Source organism: Oscarella lobularis, chromosome 3 (genome assembly GCF_947507565.1).
Source record: "Oscarella lobularis chromosome 3, ooOscLobu1.1, whole genome shotgun sequence".
NCBI classification, from domain to species: Eukaryota; Metazoa; Porifera; class Homoscleromorpha; order Homosclerophorida; family Oscarellidae; genus Oscarella; species Oscarella lobularis.
The window spans coordinates 1,182,489-1,197,612 of NC_089177.1; the positions used below are offsets into that span (position 1 = coordinate 1,182,489).

Below are 15,124 nucleotides of genomic sequence, written 5' to 3' on the forward strand. Positions count from 1 at the left end.
CGCGCTTTACTGACTTTAGAACGGGTTCGAAGCGCCAGCCGTCGCATTTTCGCTAATGAAAACATTGTGTCCCCGCATGGTCGAAGCGCACTTACGCGCTATAAAATTGCGGTGCAGTAGGAAGAAGCGTCACATCACAATACGGTCAGCCGAAGAGGTACAGTTAAAAAAAACATTGTGTGCCCGCATGGACACTTACGCGCTATAGAATTGCGGTGCAGTAGGAAGCGTCACATCACAATACGGTCAGCGGAAGAGGTACTCGGTCCCACGCGCTTCTCAGTAGTACAGTTCCTCATTCTGCGCACTTTGGAACGCCTTCTGACAATAAGAGGTACTCAAGGTGTCCCACGCGTCGCTTCCCCGTGCAATCGCGCCCGCCCCCCGTCTCCGTGTGAGAGCTTCCTATAAAAGCCACTGGAACTACGCCACTCCCCCCACTACTTTGCCACCGTTCAACCGTTCGACATGGTGCGAGTGGCGTCGTTTTTCGTTTTGATCGTCAGTTTCGGAACAGCGAGAGCTAACGAACGCATCCCAACCCCAGACCTAAAGGTCAGAACCGTTCACAAGAGTCCTATTCATAAAGAAACCACAGCGTTTCTTCTTTCTCACGCACTACATACGCACAGGCCGTCCACCTCGCTTGGCTCGAGAAAGACAGAACTGGTACATACAGTAACGTGTGACAGTATTTTTCTACCGAATTCTTACGGCATTCGTTTGTTTACCTACGTATGTAGCGCTTCTCGACGCCGCCTTTCCCGAGCGCCTATCGCCGAATGGCGATTCCCTCGCTCGCAATCTTTATCCGCCTGCACTCGCGCCGCACGAGGACGCGAGCGCGCCGCTCGTCTACGCGCTGCGCGCCCACGGCGAAATCTATCGCATGGAATTGTTCCCCAGTCGCGACATTCTATCACCGTCGGCGCGCATACAAATAAGCGACGACGACAGCGACGCCGTGAATCACACTGAGATGACGGAATGTCATATGCGCGGCTCTGTTTTCGTTTCTAATAGCAGTGACATTCAAGGCACCGCAGCATTGAGCTTCTGCGACGGAAATATGGTACGACGTCAGTCGTAGATAGAACGGCGCGGCATTCGTAATCGCGAAAACGTAGACGGGACTGATCCTTGTCGGCGACACTCAATTGTGGGTGGAACCTTCGGCGGCCACCGCCGCCGGCGCCGGGCTCGACGGTTCCGGGCATCCGCACGTCGTTTATCGGAGATCGATCGGTGCGGAGGCGAACGAAGGACAAGCTTTTTGCCACGTGCATTCGCCAGGTACGCGTGCGTTCTATTGTGTTCGGGGGGAACACGGAAATAGACCGGCACTTCGGCTATTCTTCTCTTTACGGTGCATTTGGTACCGATTTGAATGTTTAGACTACTACAAGTTCGCGGTTTACCTACTCACTCTTTAGTGGTCAATTTGTCCCAATGAGCTCCCTCTATTCAATTTGACGTAAATAGTGAATGCGCTTTTGTAACAGATGACTCCGGTTCGCATCATCATCATCATCATCATGATAGCCACTCTCGTCAAAGGAGACAATCGTCGTGCAACAACGACCGTCGCAAGTTCTTTGTCGAAACGTGGGTTGTAGTCGATGCGGCATTCCATGCGAGACTCAAAAGATTGGGTCTAAAATCTCGTACGGCTGTGAGTCAGTATATTCTGACGTTGATCAACCTTGTAAGTGGCATTTTGTTTGTCGATAGATTGTTTGACCAGTTCGTTCGTTCATATTCTAGGCGAACATTCTATATGCAAATGAGGCCGTAGGATACGACATTACGTTTGTCGTCATCCAGTTGGATTTCTGGGAACCGCCTCCCGTAATTGAGCAGTTCTACTCCGCGTTTGTGGACACGTCTTTCTTTCTTTCTTTCTTTCTTAGAAACACTTTGGGTTTACGTTTTCGTCCATTTCCACTGTTCTTCTCGAAGATTTCTGCAGAGCACGTCTGCGACCTCCGTATCCCAACCACAATTCTGCTATTTATCTGACCGGGTACTCATAACATCACGGGTAAAATTGGATATTTATTAATTATTTTTAGCCATGAGATATGCTTTAACAAGGATAAGGACACGTGCGGAGAACTCGGTCGCGCCTATCTGGGATCAATCTGCAGTCCGAGACATAGCTGTCAGGTCATCAGTGACACTGGGATGCGAAGTGGATATGTTCTTGCCCACGAATTCGGTCATCTGTGAGCGAAAGAGAGAGAGAGAGAGAGACGATGTTCTAATGATGCTTTGATGTTGCGTTTGATTAGCTTTGACGCTCGTCACGACGGAGACGGCAATCGATGTAGCGTCGAGGATCAGAATCTTATGGCACCGGTTGTGTCGGGCGGGGACAAGATGTACGGATGGTCACAGTGCAGCAAACGTTACGTGAAGGAGTACTTTGGGTAAACTTATCCTCCTCGAAAATTGACGCGGCTCCGAGGAGAGATTGATTTTTTTGTTCAGATCGCGAAGGAACGTGCACTGCCTTGGCAGCGCGCCTCGGGCTTCGCTCAAACTTCCCTCGGCTTTACCTGGACGAATATACGATCTCGACAAACAGTGCTCGTTTCAGAGAAACGAGCCGAATGGGAGATATTGTCCTTATTCCTGGGCTAGACGCGTATGGCGCAACACGTCCATCGTCTCTATCATTTATCCTTCTCTCCCCCGATCGATAGGAACCCTGCCGGCACTTATGGTGTTTTGAGAGCAGAACCAGGTTATGCACGACGATTTACATACCACCCGTTGACGGCACTCCCTGTGGTCAGAATAAAGTATATAAAGAAAATGGGTTTATTTAGGATCTTCTATGCAGTGGAATTGGGTTTAGGTGTGCTATCGTGGCGAGTGTATGCTTGCGACAACCGTGCCTCAGTCCTCCTCCTCCTCGAATGAATGGGGTAAGTGGTCATCATACGGAAGCTGCTCAAGGAGCTGCGGCGGCGGAGTTCGCCAGCGAACGCGTCGATGCAAGTAGGTAGCGATAAAATTAATTTATAAGAGAGTGACACGCTCTGTTAGCGGAGACTGCTGCGAAGGAGACTCCGTTTTGTATGAAGTTTGCAATACGAAGGTAGAGCGTACTCTCCCCGTTGGCTATTGGTCTGTAAAAAGATCTGCGCTAGCCGTGCTCTTACGGAGCTGACGTGCGGAGAGAAGCGTGTTCCAAGCACAGGGATAAAATGGGAAATCCTTGGCTCGTCTATTACGGAAGTGGGTCACCGCGTTGATTCAATCGCTCACCCGGTCGGTTTCAGCGCGTCGTCTTTAGAATCGAATCCTTGCGAGAATTGGTGCTACGATCGACAGACGAAGAAAATGACGAAGTTGGCGTCGACGGTTCTGGACGGTGCGCTGTGTCGCGAAGGCGACAGCGATCGTTGCGTCTCGGGACAATGTGAGGTATGGGGGATCACCTGTAAAATTAGTCGATTCTCTGACGAGGTTGCGTTTTTTTTCTGCAAAGCCATTTGGCTGCGAAAATAAGTGGCAATCCGAACTGGCCTTCGACGCCTGCGGCGTATGCGGAGGATTGAATAGGTCTTGTACAGTTGTTTCTCGTCGGCTACGGAGCCGAGGTGAGGTGTGCCGGCAAAGCAGAATAAATCAACCAATTCCGCTCACTCAGAGCTCCGGTTCCCTCCTGGCACGAGCCTGATCGACATCGTAGTATCAAATCGAGTTGATTTTGGTCTGTCTTTACCGCGCTGATTGACTTTCGCACGGCTTAGACTTGTTTCTTATAGAGATTCTGGTTGACCTTCCTGAGGTACCAACGACAGTTTTCCGATCAAGCGAGCACTCGAGAGATTCGTACGCTTTCGTTACAATAAATGCAGCCGGATCAGAGATACGCTACAAAAAAGAGAACAGCGAACAAACAATCTCCATTCGGGATAAGCTTGAAGACAGGCTCGTCATTAGGGTACACCAGGAAAGGAAGAGTTCGTGGGGTTTTATAGTCGCTCTCCTTTAGGGATCCGGCTCGTTCTTAGTTGGCAGGTATACGTATTGTACTGCGACTAGCCGAAATGATCGGCTCAATGACGTGCGTCTCAATCAAATCTACCTATGGCGACGCAATCAAACGAAATGCAGCGAAGCATGCCAAGGAGGTATCAGTCTCTATCGATCCCAATTGCTCAGGCGATGCCATTTTTTATTCAGGCCGACGTCAGGTGGGCAGCGAGTGTTATTCGCCAATGAAACCTAGTGGAATACCCATGAGGCCTTTGTTCTGCGGTGGTTCGGCACCTTTGTTAAACGAAATCGTCTCGTGCAACAGCGACGTGCCCTGCCCGGAGCGCGTTTGGGTTCCACTTGCCTGGTCGTCGTGTTCAGCGACGTGCGAAGGCGTGCAAAGGCGCTTTGTTCGCTGTCGTCAGAAGGGATCAAACCGTAATCTGGTCAGGTCGTTTTGCACGGCGGCTGACCGTCCGGCGTCTGAGCGATCGTGCGGTCCGCCTTGTTTGGGTCAGTGGTCTCAATGGATGCCGTCTTCCTCGCCAGCGGCGACGTGCGGACGTTACGTTGCAAAGGAGAGGAGAAATTGCAGCAAGTGAGTTTTTACGGCAAGCCTTTGATCTCTATTGTCTGTTTAATAGCACCAACTGTGAAGGATCTGCTCTTCGATATCGCCTCCGCAGCGGAAAGGTTCTTTTTCAGTACGTACACGTTTCTAAGTGTTTAATCTTGCTGCAGCCGTGTTCTGCTAACGCGTTCAGTCATCAGTGTAAGGCAGCCTATGGCAAGGATTCTGGAGCAGTTCGAGACTACAATCAAGCTGGTGAATCTGCTGAACGATGGACTGCGATGCTAGTTAGCACGCAAAACGCTTAATCGTGATTTTTTAGACCTCGAAAATTGTCAAATTACATGTTTGGGTGATCGGAAGCCCATCACCTCAGCTGACGGGACAAGGTGTTCATTTAGCCAGCGAAAGTTCTGTCTCAAAGGCCAATGCAAAGTTTGTGGCTTAGACGGTATCTGTATTTTCTATACACGTGTCTCCTCGTTAGTTTGTCAAATGCAATGGCTTTTTCGTTGACTGGCGTCCACGTGCCTCCTGTGATCCTGAGTGCGGACCTAACGTAACCAGCGAGCATGTTATGACAGATTCTCGCCGCCGAGGAATCTACGCAGTCAACTGTATAGGCAGGAGGAGTCAACAGCTGGTTGTAACTGCCAAGTCAGCGAAAACGATGGGAACCTCAGTAGTAATACGTAAGCCGATGTGCTACACGTCTTCGAAATAATTGGACGCAACGTCTTAGTCTTGAAATCTACTTCGGGGGAACTTGGATTTTCTTCTAATTGGTTTCGTAGACAATCGTCTGGATCTGCTACAGCATTCGACGTCGAGATATCCTTTGAGCGGAAAAGTAATCGCGAGTTCAAAATCTCCGCTGCAGGCATAACAGACCAAGAGATCGTAATACAGGTACGCAACTTCTAGTCTCGGCCCATGCGCCAGAAATGATGCTGATTCAATCTACGTTACTAGATGTCTGTCAAGGTGAAATTGCAGTCTGCCTCAATACCAACTATAACAATTAAGTACTGCCCGGATCCTGCTGTACCAACTCTTGCGCTGTCAACTTGTCTGACGACGACGACGACGCCTCCGCCGACGGCGCCTCCGCCGACGACGCCTTCGCCGACGACGACGCTTCCGCCGACGACGACGCTTCCGCCGACGACGACTCAACCAGGTCGGAATGCTTTCATCTCTGCAAAATCTAACCAACTGTTTTGGATTTACCATAGATTGCGTGGACGACTTGGCTTGCGCCACTGTGCCACTGTCCTTTTGTAGATCTTCCACGTTTAAGACCATGTGCTGCCAATTGTGCTCTTAGAGTGCTCCTGAACTCGTTTTGAGTAGTAAGTGAAGTGGTGGTAGTGGTTTGTTGCTGTGCTTGATAGAGTGTCTACTTGATGAGCGTTTGTGTAGATGCACTATTGGCGCACGTGGAGGCCACATTGCACCATATATCACTTCATTCTTTTACCTAGTGTTTAAGAAGAAAGCTAATGAGCCATGACATCGTTCCTGTGTGCAAAAGGAGGATTTCTGTATCCGCAAAATATTTGTGCATTATGTGCAGTGACGGGAGCTTAATGGAAGAGAGCGCCTGTAGCGCGTCGAAAACAGACATATATATCGGTCGTTTGATGTGCACAGAAGACAGGAACAAGTAATCGATTACAACTTCATCATTTTGGGGGGGGGGTAAGATAAACATCAACGTAAGTACTCGTGCGCAGGGATTATTATCATTTGTCTGTTATTTATCGTCGCCATCATCGTCGTCGATTCTAGGTTGATTAAGAATTGTTGAACCTGTCAAAAGCGGAGAGAAGAAAGCGTCAATAAGCGGTACATTTGATCGCGTGAAATGAATTGTTCTAGTTCACCTTGACAGTGGAAACGCGAACGGCTGATCCCGTCTGGGCTAAGGACCAAGCTGACTTCCTCCGGTCGATCCGGAGCAAGCGGATACACAACAGCAAATGTGAAATCGACTGAAAAGCGCTCACACCGCGTGCTGACAGTATCAATGAGATTGATGCAGTAGGCTCCCCTTGGCGGTTGTCGAGACAGCACCCGTAGCTGTTCGAACTCTTCAGTGTCACTTCCTATTGGGTCAACCCTACCTCCCGGGAGGCATACAGCGTGGGCTACAAGTTGGTATCGTAGACCGTCGTCATTACTGGGCGCCGACAAGAAGAATCGCATGTAGGACGCTTCACTTCGTTCATCTAGTCGTGGGTGTATGAAAGGGCCGACAGCGAACGTGGCGCGGCGAAGATCGAAGCGTGCTTGAATGACGAGCACTAGGACATCGGACACCGTCACGGCTTGCCGTTTTTCCCGCTGTTGTGGAACCTCGTTGTCGTCGTCGTCGTCGTCGTCGACAGCGCGAGTTTCTTCGTCTTCTTCTTCTTCCAAGAAAAACGAGCAATTGTAAACGTCCGGTAAGCCGATTTGAGGTAGAATCTGCCTCGGTCCTCCTCCGGTTTCCACAGCCCAGTTAAGGTCGTTTTTTTGAGAGTTCCGATAGGTGCAGTTGTCTCTAATCCCATTTTTGCTTACAAACGTGCACGATTCCTTGTCTAGCGGGAACGCGACTAGAAGGAAACAGCTAGAGAGAGAAATAGAGAAAACACTTGCATATACCTAAGTCACACGATGGTTCCGGCTGCTCCCAGACGGTGTTATTCGGGCACGTTCGCGTTAGGGACCCGTTGAGAGCGAACCCTTTCGGACAATTGATTTTGTATAATGCTGTCCAGTCGTCAGTCCGCGAATCGACTTGGAGTGACACGCTTCCGTATAACGGAACAGTCGGTACCGGATTCGGACAAACTGATACATTGAAGTCAGCCGTGTAAACTAACAATGACGTGCATGCTTACTGTACCTCGTCGACAGACTGGCCTTTGAGTGGGATAAAACCGTTTTATGTTCTGTTGAAAAGAACAGGAACGTATCGAATAGCCCACTAGTGCAAAGCCATCGTTGCACGAGTAATGGAGTAGAGTAGCAAAAAATTTTCCGTTGACGAGACGACTTTGCTTTTTGGTCACGTATCCGTTAGGGAGTGCGTCCGTACAAACATCTAAAGTCAGAGCTGTATTGCAATATGGACTTTTCGACCTTTCTAGGACAATTAGCTCAGGGAGATGCACGCCGGGAGTCTCTGCGGTCAGAGCCTATTGTTTTACGACTACGGATATAGAGTGCCTTATTCTTATATCCGCAGGCACTGCATGGGCCCCGAAGGCGCAACTCTAGAGTGAATTTACCTAGTCGACGAACAGATGCTAAGTGTCGTTTTCATAACTGAAAACCTTCAACGACGATCGCGGCCAATGCCCATGCACGTATACGTTGGCGACGTATGCAGCCTCTCTCGCTAGTCTCTCTTTTCCCCGCACGCGCGCCCATTCGACTTACTTTGAATAAGACAACTGGAGGGAATAGTCGTGTCTATTCGGCAAACTGGTGGTGATTCGGTGTTTTGTGTACAGATCTTGAGCTTCACAGGTCGTCCCTCTTTGGCAACGCTGATCACAGGCAAGTCAGGATAGACTCTTTTGCAGAACTCGAGAGCGCTTGTGCGAGGACCAGCGCAAGTAGGGCTCCTCTTGTCGGACACCCACCGTCCGGTGGCGGGATCTGCGTACCAGTTGACTCGTCTTGAACACGAGAAAATAACTCGAGGTTGTGGCTGAAGGCAATCCGCGATTCCCTAAATGCAATCACGGTAACTGAACAATAGAACGTGACGACCCATTTTCCTTACCACTGCGGCTACTAGAATCAAGAGATACGACTGTCTCACCGACGCTTTCATTGCTGTAGTACTGGGGGTCGACTGAAGATGTGACTGACAAGAGCTGCTCTTTTAGTTTCGACGGAGGGGGAAGGGGTGGACGAGCTTCCGTCCTGTGCACGTCAATTGGGGCTTTTTCTAACGGAAACCATACGGCACTAAGTAAGGTAATAATGAAGGCGTCCACTGTGATGGCAGCCACCGCCTAGTTAAAAACAACACGCGAGAGTGCATTTCTCACGCGAAAGGGAAGCGTTGGTAATCGAGAATGCTAATCACGTTGACACAGCAGTCTGAAATAGTTTGCGGACGAATGAGTACTTGCCTGCCTCTTGGTCTTAATTGTTTCAAGGCACTACCAACATCTTGAAGTGCACTGGTGGAGAAGAGGTACAAACGTTTATCTTGGGCAGCACCCCCGATTTGATGCGTTTACTTTATTTAGTACTCCCCTCATTGTTGCTATAAAAGATTTGTCATTCAGCTGCTTCCAAAATTGGCTGGTAAGTATCATCTTGAATAATTTAAATCTCTACCGCACACCAAACTTAGGCAATATACTGTAACGACTTGCATTGAAGCCACGTGGCTGTCTAAATTAGCGTAGCACAGCCGGGCTATAGGAGGGGCGTTTTTGTAGGCTTCAGTTTATGCAACGCCCTGTCGCTCGGGCTGTCACGTCATGGTCACGCCAGGGGCGCTCGATCGCAACGGGAAATTATGGGCGAGCGAAGTGAGTGAGTGAGTGAGTGAGAGTGAGTGAGATAGCTTGAAACACACACTAAATCGTTTTACGTCATACTTTAGTCGTGAAATTAGGCGCTGGCACGCTTTCAAAAAGAAGTAATCAATTTTGTTATTGATAATATTTAATCGTCGTCGTCGTCGTCGTTGTCGTCGTCGTCATTGCCGTCGTTGAGAAATCTTGCTCCTGTTGAAGCAGAAACTGGTCAGTACACAATATTATACTGTAGACATTGATAACATCACCTCGACAGTGGAAACGCGAGCGACTGATGCCGTCTGGTAAGAGAACGAGCCGAACCTCATCTGGTCGTCCCGGTGTGAATGGATAGACGACAGAAAAGGTGAAATCGATAGAGAAACGCTCGCATCTCGTGCTGACCCTGTCGATAATGTTGATACAGTAGTCTCCCCTGGGAGGCTGCCGAGACAGGAGCTGAAGCCGCTGGAAACGACCTCGTCCAATATTATCGACTCGACCGCTTGGAATACACAAGGCATGGGCTGTAACAGAATACCGAAGGCCGTCGTTTTCTCCGGGCGTTGACAGGAAGAAACGCAAGAAAGAAGCTCTGCTTCGACGATCTCTCCTCGGATGTATAAATGGACCGACTGCAAATGTCGCATGGCGAACATCGACGGTTATTCCGATGACCAGTACGAGTCGTCTCGACGACACAGCGACATTTTGTCGTTTGCGTCGTAGCAGAATATCGGTGTCCTCGTCCTCCTCATCGTCGTCATTCCCGTCGCGCCGCGCCGCCGCCTCGTATTCTAAGAAATTGGAGCAGTTTTGGACGTCCGGTAAGGCGACTTGGGGTAGTCTTCGTAGCGGATTTCCGTTCATCTCTGCTTCCCAGTTGATTTCGTTCTTTTCTGAGTTCAAGTAGGTGCAGTTGTCGTTTGTGCCTGCAAACGTGCACGAATTCTCCTCCAACGGGAACGCAGCTATAAAAAAGCCGAATGTCAAAACAAGAATTTTCGGAGTGTGGCAGCTACTTACAGAATTCACAAAAAGGTTCCGGTTGCTCCCAAAGGCCATCGTCTGGGCACTTTCGGATAAGGGGCCCCTTTAGAGTAAAGCCCTCCGGGCAGCTGATGTTGTACGCAGCTGTCCAGTCGTTGGTCACCTGGTCCACTCGGAGCAACACGCTTCCGTGTCGAGGAGTGGACGGTAACGGATTAGGACACACTAGATAACGCCGCTCCACATATATGGCCGCCACGATGAATTGAATTTTTCTTTACCTTGTCTGCAGACCGGACTCGGCGTGTCAACAGGAAAGAACGCCGTTTTATTCTGTTCGCGGTAGAAAGCGCAATAACGTCGCGAACGACCAACTAGACGGAAGCCGTCACGGCACTTGTAGTCGAACACAGTGACATCGAGTCTTAGAGCAATGGGATGCTTTCCTAAGGGCGCGCGCTCCTTCACGACAGTTCCAAAAGGCAAAACAGCCTTACAAGGACCTGAAAAAAAGAGATTATAATCAGTGTAAAGGTCAGCCATCAGTGGGATGTAGAACGATCGGCGCGGACATGGCGGGACACACCGCCCTGACCGCAATTGCCTGGTTTCTGTGTTTGTTAACTTGGCGTTGGGCGGAGTAGGATGGAAATTCAAACAAAGGACGCCCTCTTACTTTGTGTAAGACATCGAAAGGGAATAGCAAACGACTCGGAGCACGGCTCGGAGCCGCGTTCGCAGGCCATCGTCTTGACAGGTATCGTCTCCGCGATGGCGTCTGTGATGACCAAGTCCGCGTAGATTCGTTTGCAATAATCGAGAACGGAGACGCGATTAGGCGAGTCGACGCCGTCACAGTCGCCGATGGCGCCGCCACTTTCATCAGGCATCCAAGCTCCAGTGGTGAGATTGACATACCGATTGACGTCACCGTTGCAGGAGAAAAGGACGGTCGGGAGCGGATAAGGAAAATCCTGTGTTTATAACAAGAGAACGAACGATAAGGCGAGAAATGGTCCGCGGGGACGCGCCACATACCGCCGCTGCCGCCGCCAGGACAAAAGCGAAGAGGTACTGCAACGGCCAAGATGTCATCTTCGCACACAGTGATGACTGAAGCAGGGCGCAACGGGAACGGGTCTTTAGAAGAAAACGGCATCTATTAGTACGTAGGCACGTCCGAGAATCGACTTCCTTGACGCCGACCAATCACACGTTGGATAATTGATCTTCCTATTCTACTCCCTGTCTAAGTCAAAGTCAAAGCGCGCTGGAGGGTTTAGTCTGAATGTTCAAAAGGGGCGACAATTTTTAGAACGTTTCTTGGCAACGTTCGAATGGTCTCAGAATATTGATGATAATTGTCGGAAACGTAAAAGCAGCAGATCTTGACCAAAGAAGGCGGAGACGGCTTTTCACAAGTAATCTAGAAGAGGGAGACCATGAAGCGAGACAGAACAAGAGGCAAGGGGCGAACTCACTCGATTCATTGCACTAACTGCATATTCCTTTGCCTTTGCATCCCGACACCAGGCGGTGCACTGAATGGGATCGTAGCCGCGACCTTCTTCCGCTTCGAAAATCCGGCGGCTGTCCGGACCGGCGAGGAGGCACGACAAGGTAAAGGCGCCGAGTCGCCTCAAAACCGGATGAATACCGTAAAGAAGAGCGGTGAAAGGTCGCATCCAAAGCCATAAATAGCCGCCTAATTCGTGCTCAATAATCTAAATGGGATTAAACGCAAGAGGCTTCACGTCGTCAATAATGCATGAATTCATAGTGGAGGTTACCTTTTCCGCACTGGTCGAGTCGATCCAAGCCATGATCGCTTTTAGAGATTTCGAGATTTGCTCTTCTGTGACGTGGACAGAACCAACGCTGCCACTGACGCCGACTATGCTCTCCATCCACGATTTTCTCAAGACGTGAAGGCAAAGCGAGCCAATAGCATTGTAGCCGAAGAACTTGATCATCACGGTGACGTGCTCGTTGTGGACGTCGTCGCGCTGCAACGTGCACGTGAATAATAGACTTTCGAGAAGGCTCAACGCTTTCTCGTAGCACATGACGTTGGCGCAGATGCACTGGAGAGTGCCGAGAGCGAGCCACTGAAGGTAGGCCAATTCTCCGCTGTTGAACGCACGCATGAGGTCAATGACCGGAGCAAGTAAGGACAAGAGGTTTTGTTCCACCAGCACAGCCTGAGAGGAGAAAGTGTACACGATCTGAAGTGTTACACAGTGAAACCTCTGTCCGGGTCAACTACTATGTCACTCCCAAAATACATGTGAGGGCACCTATGTTCTACAGCATCTGGGTGCCCTTCGTAGAACCTCGCTTTAGTGACCAACCTTTGTACCACTCAGTCCTCCTTCTATTAATAAGAACGGCTGTAGAACTGAGGTGGTCACGAAACAGGGTTCTACTATATATGAACAAATCCAATTGACCCATTGAAGAGGTTCCACTGTATCTCTGACTACAACATACCGGCAATTCAGATAGTTCAGACAGCCCCCACAAGGCGCCGAGTGAAGATGCAAGCACCCGAGGGTCTCCGCTATTGAGACCCTGCAATATAAAAGGCATGACGCCCTGTTGGTATTGCGCGAGTCGAGCGCGACGCGTCGATCCGCAATTCCAGAAAAGTTCGAGAGCGTGTGTGTGCATGTCCATCAGGGGTGCCAGGTCATATGCTGGGTCATACGCTTGCAGTACCAAACGATAGCCGTCGTGATCAGCAAAATATTCGGCACAGTAGTAGTCTTCGCAGTGCCACGTTTTCGTCAGGTCTTGCACGCACGTGAGCGCTCGAAAAACGTCCGGAAGCTGTTTCGTGGCGTCACTTCCGTCCTGTTTAGCGACGCTGGCGAATTTCTGCAATGTTGATAAACTTTCGTCGACTTGTCGACGAGCCGACGCGAAGAGATCGTCTTTCACTTTGCATTCGACTCTTTCCACATCGTCGACGACGAGCTGATGAGGCGGACGCGTGTACTCGTCGTAGATCGTCGCGCGACGGCGTTCGTACTCGGCGTAGGAGGCCGCGCGATCAGCGCCCCGCGAAGTGTCGCACGCTCGGCACGTTTCGGTGTGCTTAGCGAGATTCCTGCGAAGACGATCTTCTAACTCCTGGTACGACATCCCCCGAATGCTGCGCGCGCGCTAAGAACATGGCAGATCAGGAAAAGGATTTTCCGTCTGACTCTTGCCCTCGTTCCGAGGATACAGCTGCAATGCAATCGGGTCCATACAATCAATGCATCGCAAACAACGAGTTGACTCTGCTCTCTAGAAACCTGCGTCGTGCAAAAGGCGTGGTCGACCCTGAGCAAAGACGCAATCGTCGATAAAATCAAGGGCCTCATCTACGGTCAAGCGCTCGGAGATGCGATCGGTCGATAGCATTTGCGCACAAACGTTCGAGCCTTGCGAACCGTGTGTATAGGATTGGCGACGGAATTCATGTCGAAGGCCCAGGCGGAGTCGACGTACGGAAAAGAGGGGCCGTCGTCTTTCGACGACATCGTGACGGACTATCATCGACACAGGTGATCGTTTCTGTTTTTTTTATTGTACATAAATTTATTTATTTATTTATTTATTTATTTATTTAGTTGGAAGAAGGGAGATTGGACTGACGACACCGATCAAGTCAATTTTTGCACATCGTTCATTCTATGCATTCTATTTTAATTTTCCTATTAGATGCTTCTTATCATGCTTGGAGTTATTGAGTCCAGAGGTGCCGTATCGGAGCTTGACTTCGCTTGGAGACTAAAAGAGTGGACGAAGAGAGGCTTTCCCGAGTTGGGGGATCAAGGTCAGTGACGCTGTCACGAACTGAACTTACGGGTGGATGGAGTGGTAGCCTTTACCCACCGGCTATTGGCAAGCCAAAAACAATTTAAATTTTATGTGTCTCAGAGGTTCTGATAGACGTCTATTAATTTTTCTTATTATTTGTGCTGGTGCTCAAAGTTGACTTTTTTGTACAGGTGGATGTGGCATCGGAAGAACCGTGTGGACAACGGTACGACGTCCAGAATTTAAAAAGGATCCTCACAAGGCTGCAAGAGACACGTGGGAGAGCTCAGGGTAACTTGAGTATTTCAGTGGTCAGATAATGCATTGCATTCGCGTGTGCGTGTGCAGTCGCTTTCTCGCTGCTAACGGAGCCGTGATGAGAACGAGCATTCTTGGAGCATTGAATTTTAACGGTCTGTCTATCAATGAACGTGCCTCGCCTTTGAAACAACGCGCGGTGTTCTTAGACATTGATAAGGTCATTGAAAATACGAAGCGCATATGCCTCGTCACGCACGCCGATCCTCGCTGTCTGGCAAGCTGCGTAGCAGTGACAACAGCCGTTCGTTTTTTCCTAATGACAATATTTCAGATTGATATGTTACAACTGTTTTCTAGATTGCTCTCATGCTTGCAGGTGCAGATTCGGATGAATCAATTGAAAAGAGCCTAGACGTAAGTTTTTCTCTATTTCTTTAATTTGGAACTTTTTAATTCGTCGCTATAGTTTGGCTTGAAGTGTCTTGGCGACGAGCAGTATGCTAAAGAAATGCGAAACTACGTTTCCGTAAAGTCATTGGACGAATTAGAGTTGGACGAAGAGCATACAATAGGGTACAGAGTCACACCCATAGAGATAATATATTTCATAAAGGAAAGAACACGATTCAAAGGTACACGTTTAAGACCCTTGGATCTGGTTTTTATGGACTGCGACACTGCAATGACTACTGGAAAACGATTATGGAACTCATCATGGAAGCCGGCGATGCTGACACGTGAGTGTAATGTCATAGGGCGTCTATGTAAATATTTTTTATTATTTTATAAGCAATGCGGCCGTCTGTGGGGCTCTGCTTGGTTGCAAGCTTGGCTACAAGAGCCTGCCAGCGGAACGTTTGGCGAAGATGCCGCACGTAGAATGGCTTGAAGAAAAAGTCACTCAATTTCTCACTCTAATTGGGTTGACCGAAAATAAAGATTAGCGTCACGTGCACTCTCACGTGAATTAATCGAT

General features: G+C 49.4%; 4 protein-coding genes across 5 annotated transcripts; 2 read left to right on the forward strand and 2 right to left on the reverse strand.

Moving 5' to 3' along the window:
* The first annotated feature begins 32 nt into the window (after positions 1–32).
* Positions 33–6,074, forward strand: LOC136184839 (A disintegrin and metalloproteinase with thrombospondin motifs 1-like). Its single transcript, XM_065971829.1, has 28 exons — positions 33–157; positions 209–555; positions 633–669; positions 744–1,072; positions 1,128–1,293; positions 1,503–1,705; positions 1,765–1,848; positions 1,911–2,023; positions 2,073–2,225; positions 2,292–2,429; positions 2,491–2,647; positions 2,706–2,804; positions 2,861–3,003; positions 3,052–3,103; positions 3,156–3,243; positions 3,302–3,432; positions 3,497–3,608; positions 3,659–3,721; positions 3,777–3,955; positions 4,007–4,145; positions 4,198–4,588; positions 4,635–4,683; positions 4,732–4,816; positions 4,884–4,996; positions 5,049–5,253; positions 5,304–5,470; positions 5,534–5,741; positions 5,797–6,074. Exons 2-28 carry the CDS (start codon positions 469–471, stop codon positions 5,886–5,888), a joined length of 3,783 nt encoding a protein of 1,260 aa, XP_065827901.1. The 5' UTR covers positions 33–157; positions 209–468; the 3' UTR covers positions 5,889–6,074.
* A 207-nt stretch (positions 6,075–6,281) lies between these two features.
* Positions 6,282–8,390, reverse strand: LOC136184383 (uncharacterized). Its single transcript, XM_065971276.1, has 6 exons — positions 8,340–8,390; positions 7,991–8,285; positions 7,455–7,652; positions 7,211–7,399; positions 6,448–7,161; positions 6,282–6,373 (listed from the first exon to the last, which is right to left on the reverse strand). Exons 1-6 carry the CDS (start codon positions 8,388–8,390, stop codon positions 6,318–6,320), a joined length of 1,503 nt encoding a protein of 500 aa, XP_065827348.1. The 3' UTR covers positions 6,282–6,317.
* A 416-nt stretch (positions 8,391–8,806) lies between these two features.
* Positions 8,807–13,231, reverse strand: LOC136184849 (uncharacterized). Of its 2 annotated transcripts, XM_065971843.1 has the most exons (9): positions 12,571–13,231; positions 11,871–12,281; positions 11,562–11,804; positions 11,119–11,506; positions 10,757–11,054; positions 10,362–10,583; positions 10,117–10,305; positions 9,360–10,061; positions 8,807–9,300 (listed from the first exon to the last, which is right to left on the reverse strand). In XM_065971843.1, the coding sequence occupies exons 1-4, from the start codon at positions 13,222–13,224 to the stop codon at positions 11,360–11,362; spliced, it is 1,455 nt and encodes a 484-aa protein (XP_065827915.1). In that variant the 5' UTR covers positions 13,225–13,231; the 3' UTR covers positions 8,807–9,300; positions 9,360–10,061; positions 10,117–10,305; positions 10,362–10,583; positions 10,757–11,054; positions 11,119–11,359. The 2 variants fall into 2 exon arrangements, with proteins under 2 accessions (XP_065827915.1, XP_065827914.1); XM_065971842.1 differs by lacking the exons at positions 11,562–11,804; positions 11,871–12,281; positions 12,571–13,231 and having other exon boundaries at positions 11,119–11,350.
* On the forward strand, positions 13,055–15,119 carry LOC136184862 (ADP-ribosylarginine hydrolase Tri1-like). The gene is made up of 12 exons (XM_065971858.1): positions 13,055–13,326; positions 13,376–13,477; positions 13,529–13,631; positions 13,698–13,734; positions 13,789–13,903; positions 14,079–14,178; positions 14,236–14,300; positions 14,355–14,449; positions 14,506–14,562; positions 14,615–14,721; positions 14,781–14,885; positions 14,939–15,119. The coding sequence occupies exons 1-12, from the start codon at positions 13,254–13,256 to the stop codon at positions 15,090–15,092; spliced, it is 1,113 nt and encodes a 370-aa protein (XP_065827930.1). The 5' UTR covers positions 13,055–13,253; the 3' UTR covers positions 15,093–15,119.
* The last annotated feature ends 5 nt before the right edge of the window (positions 15,120–15,124 follow it).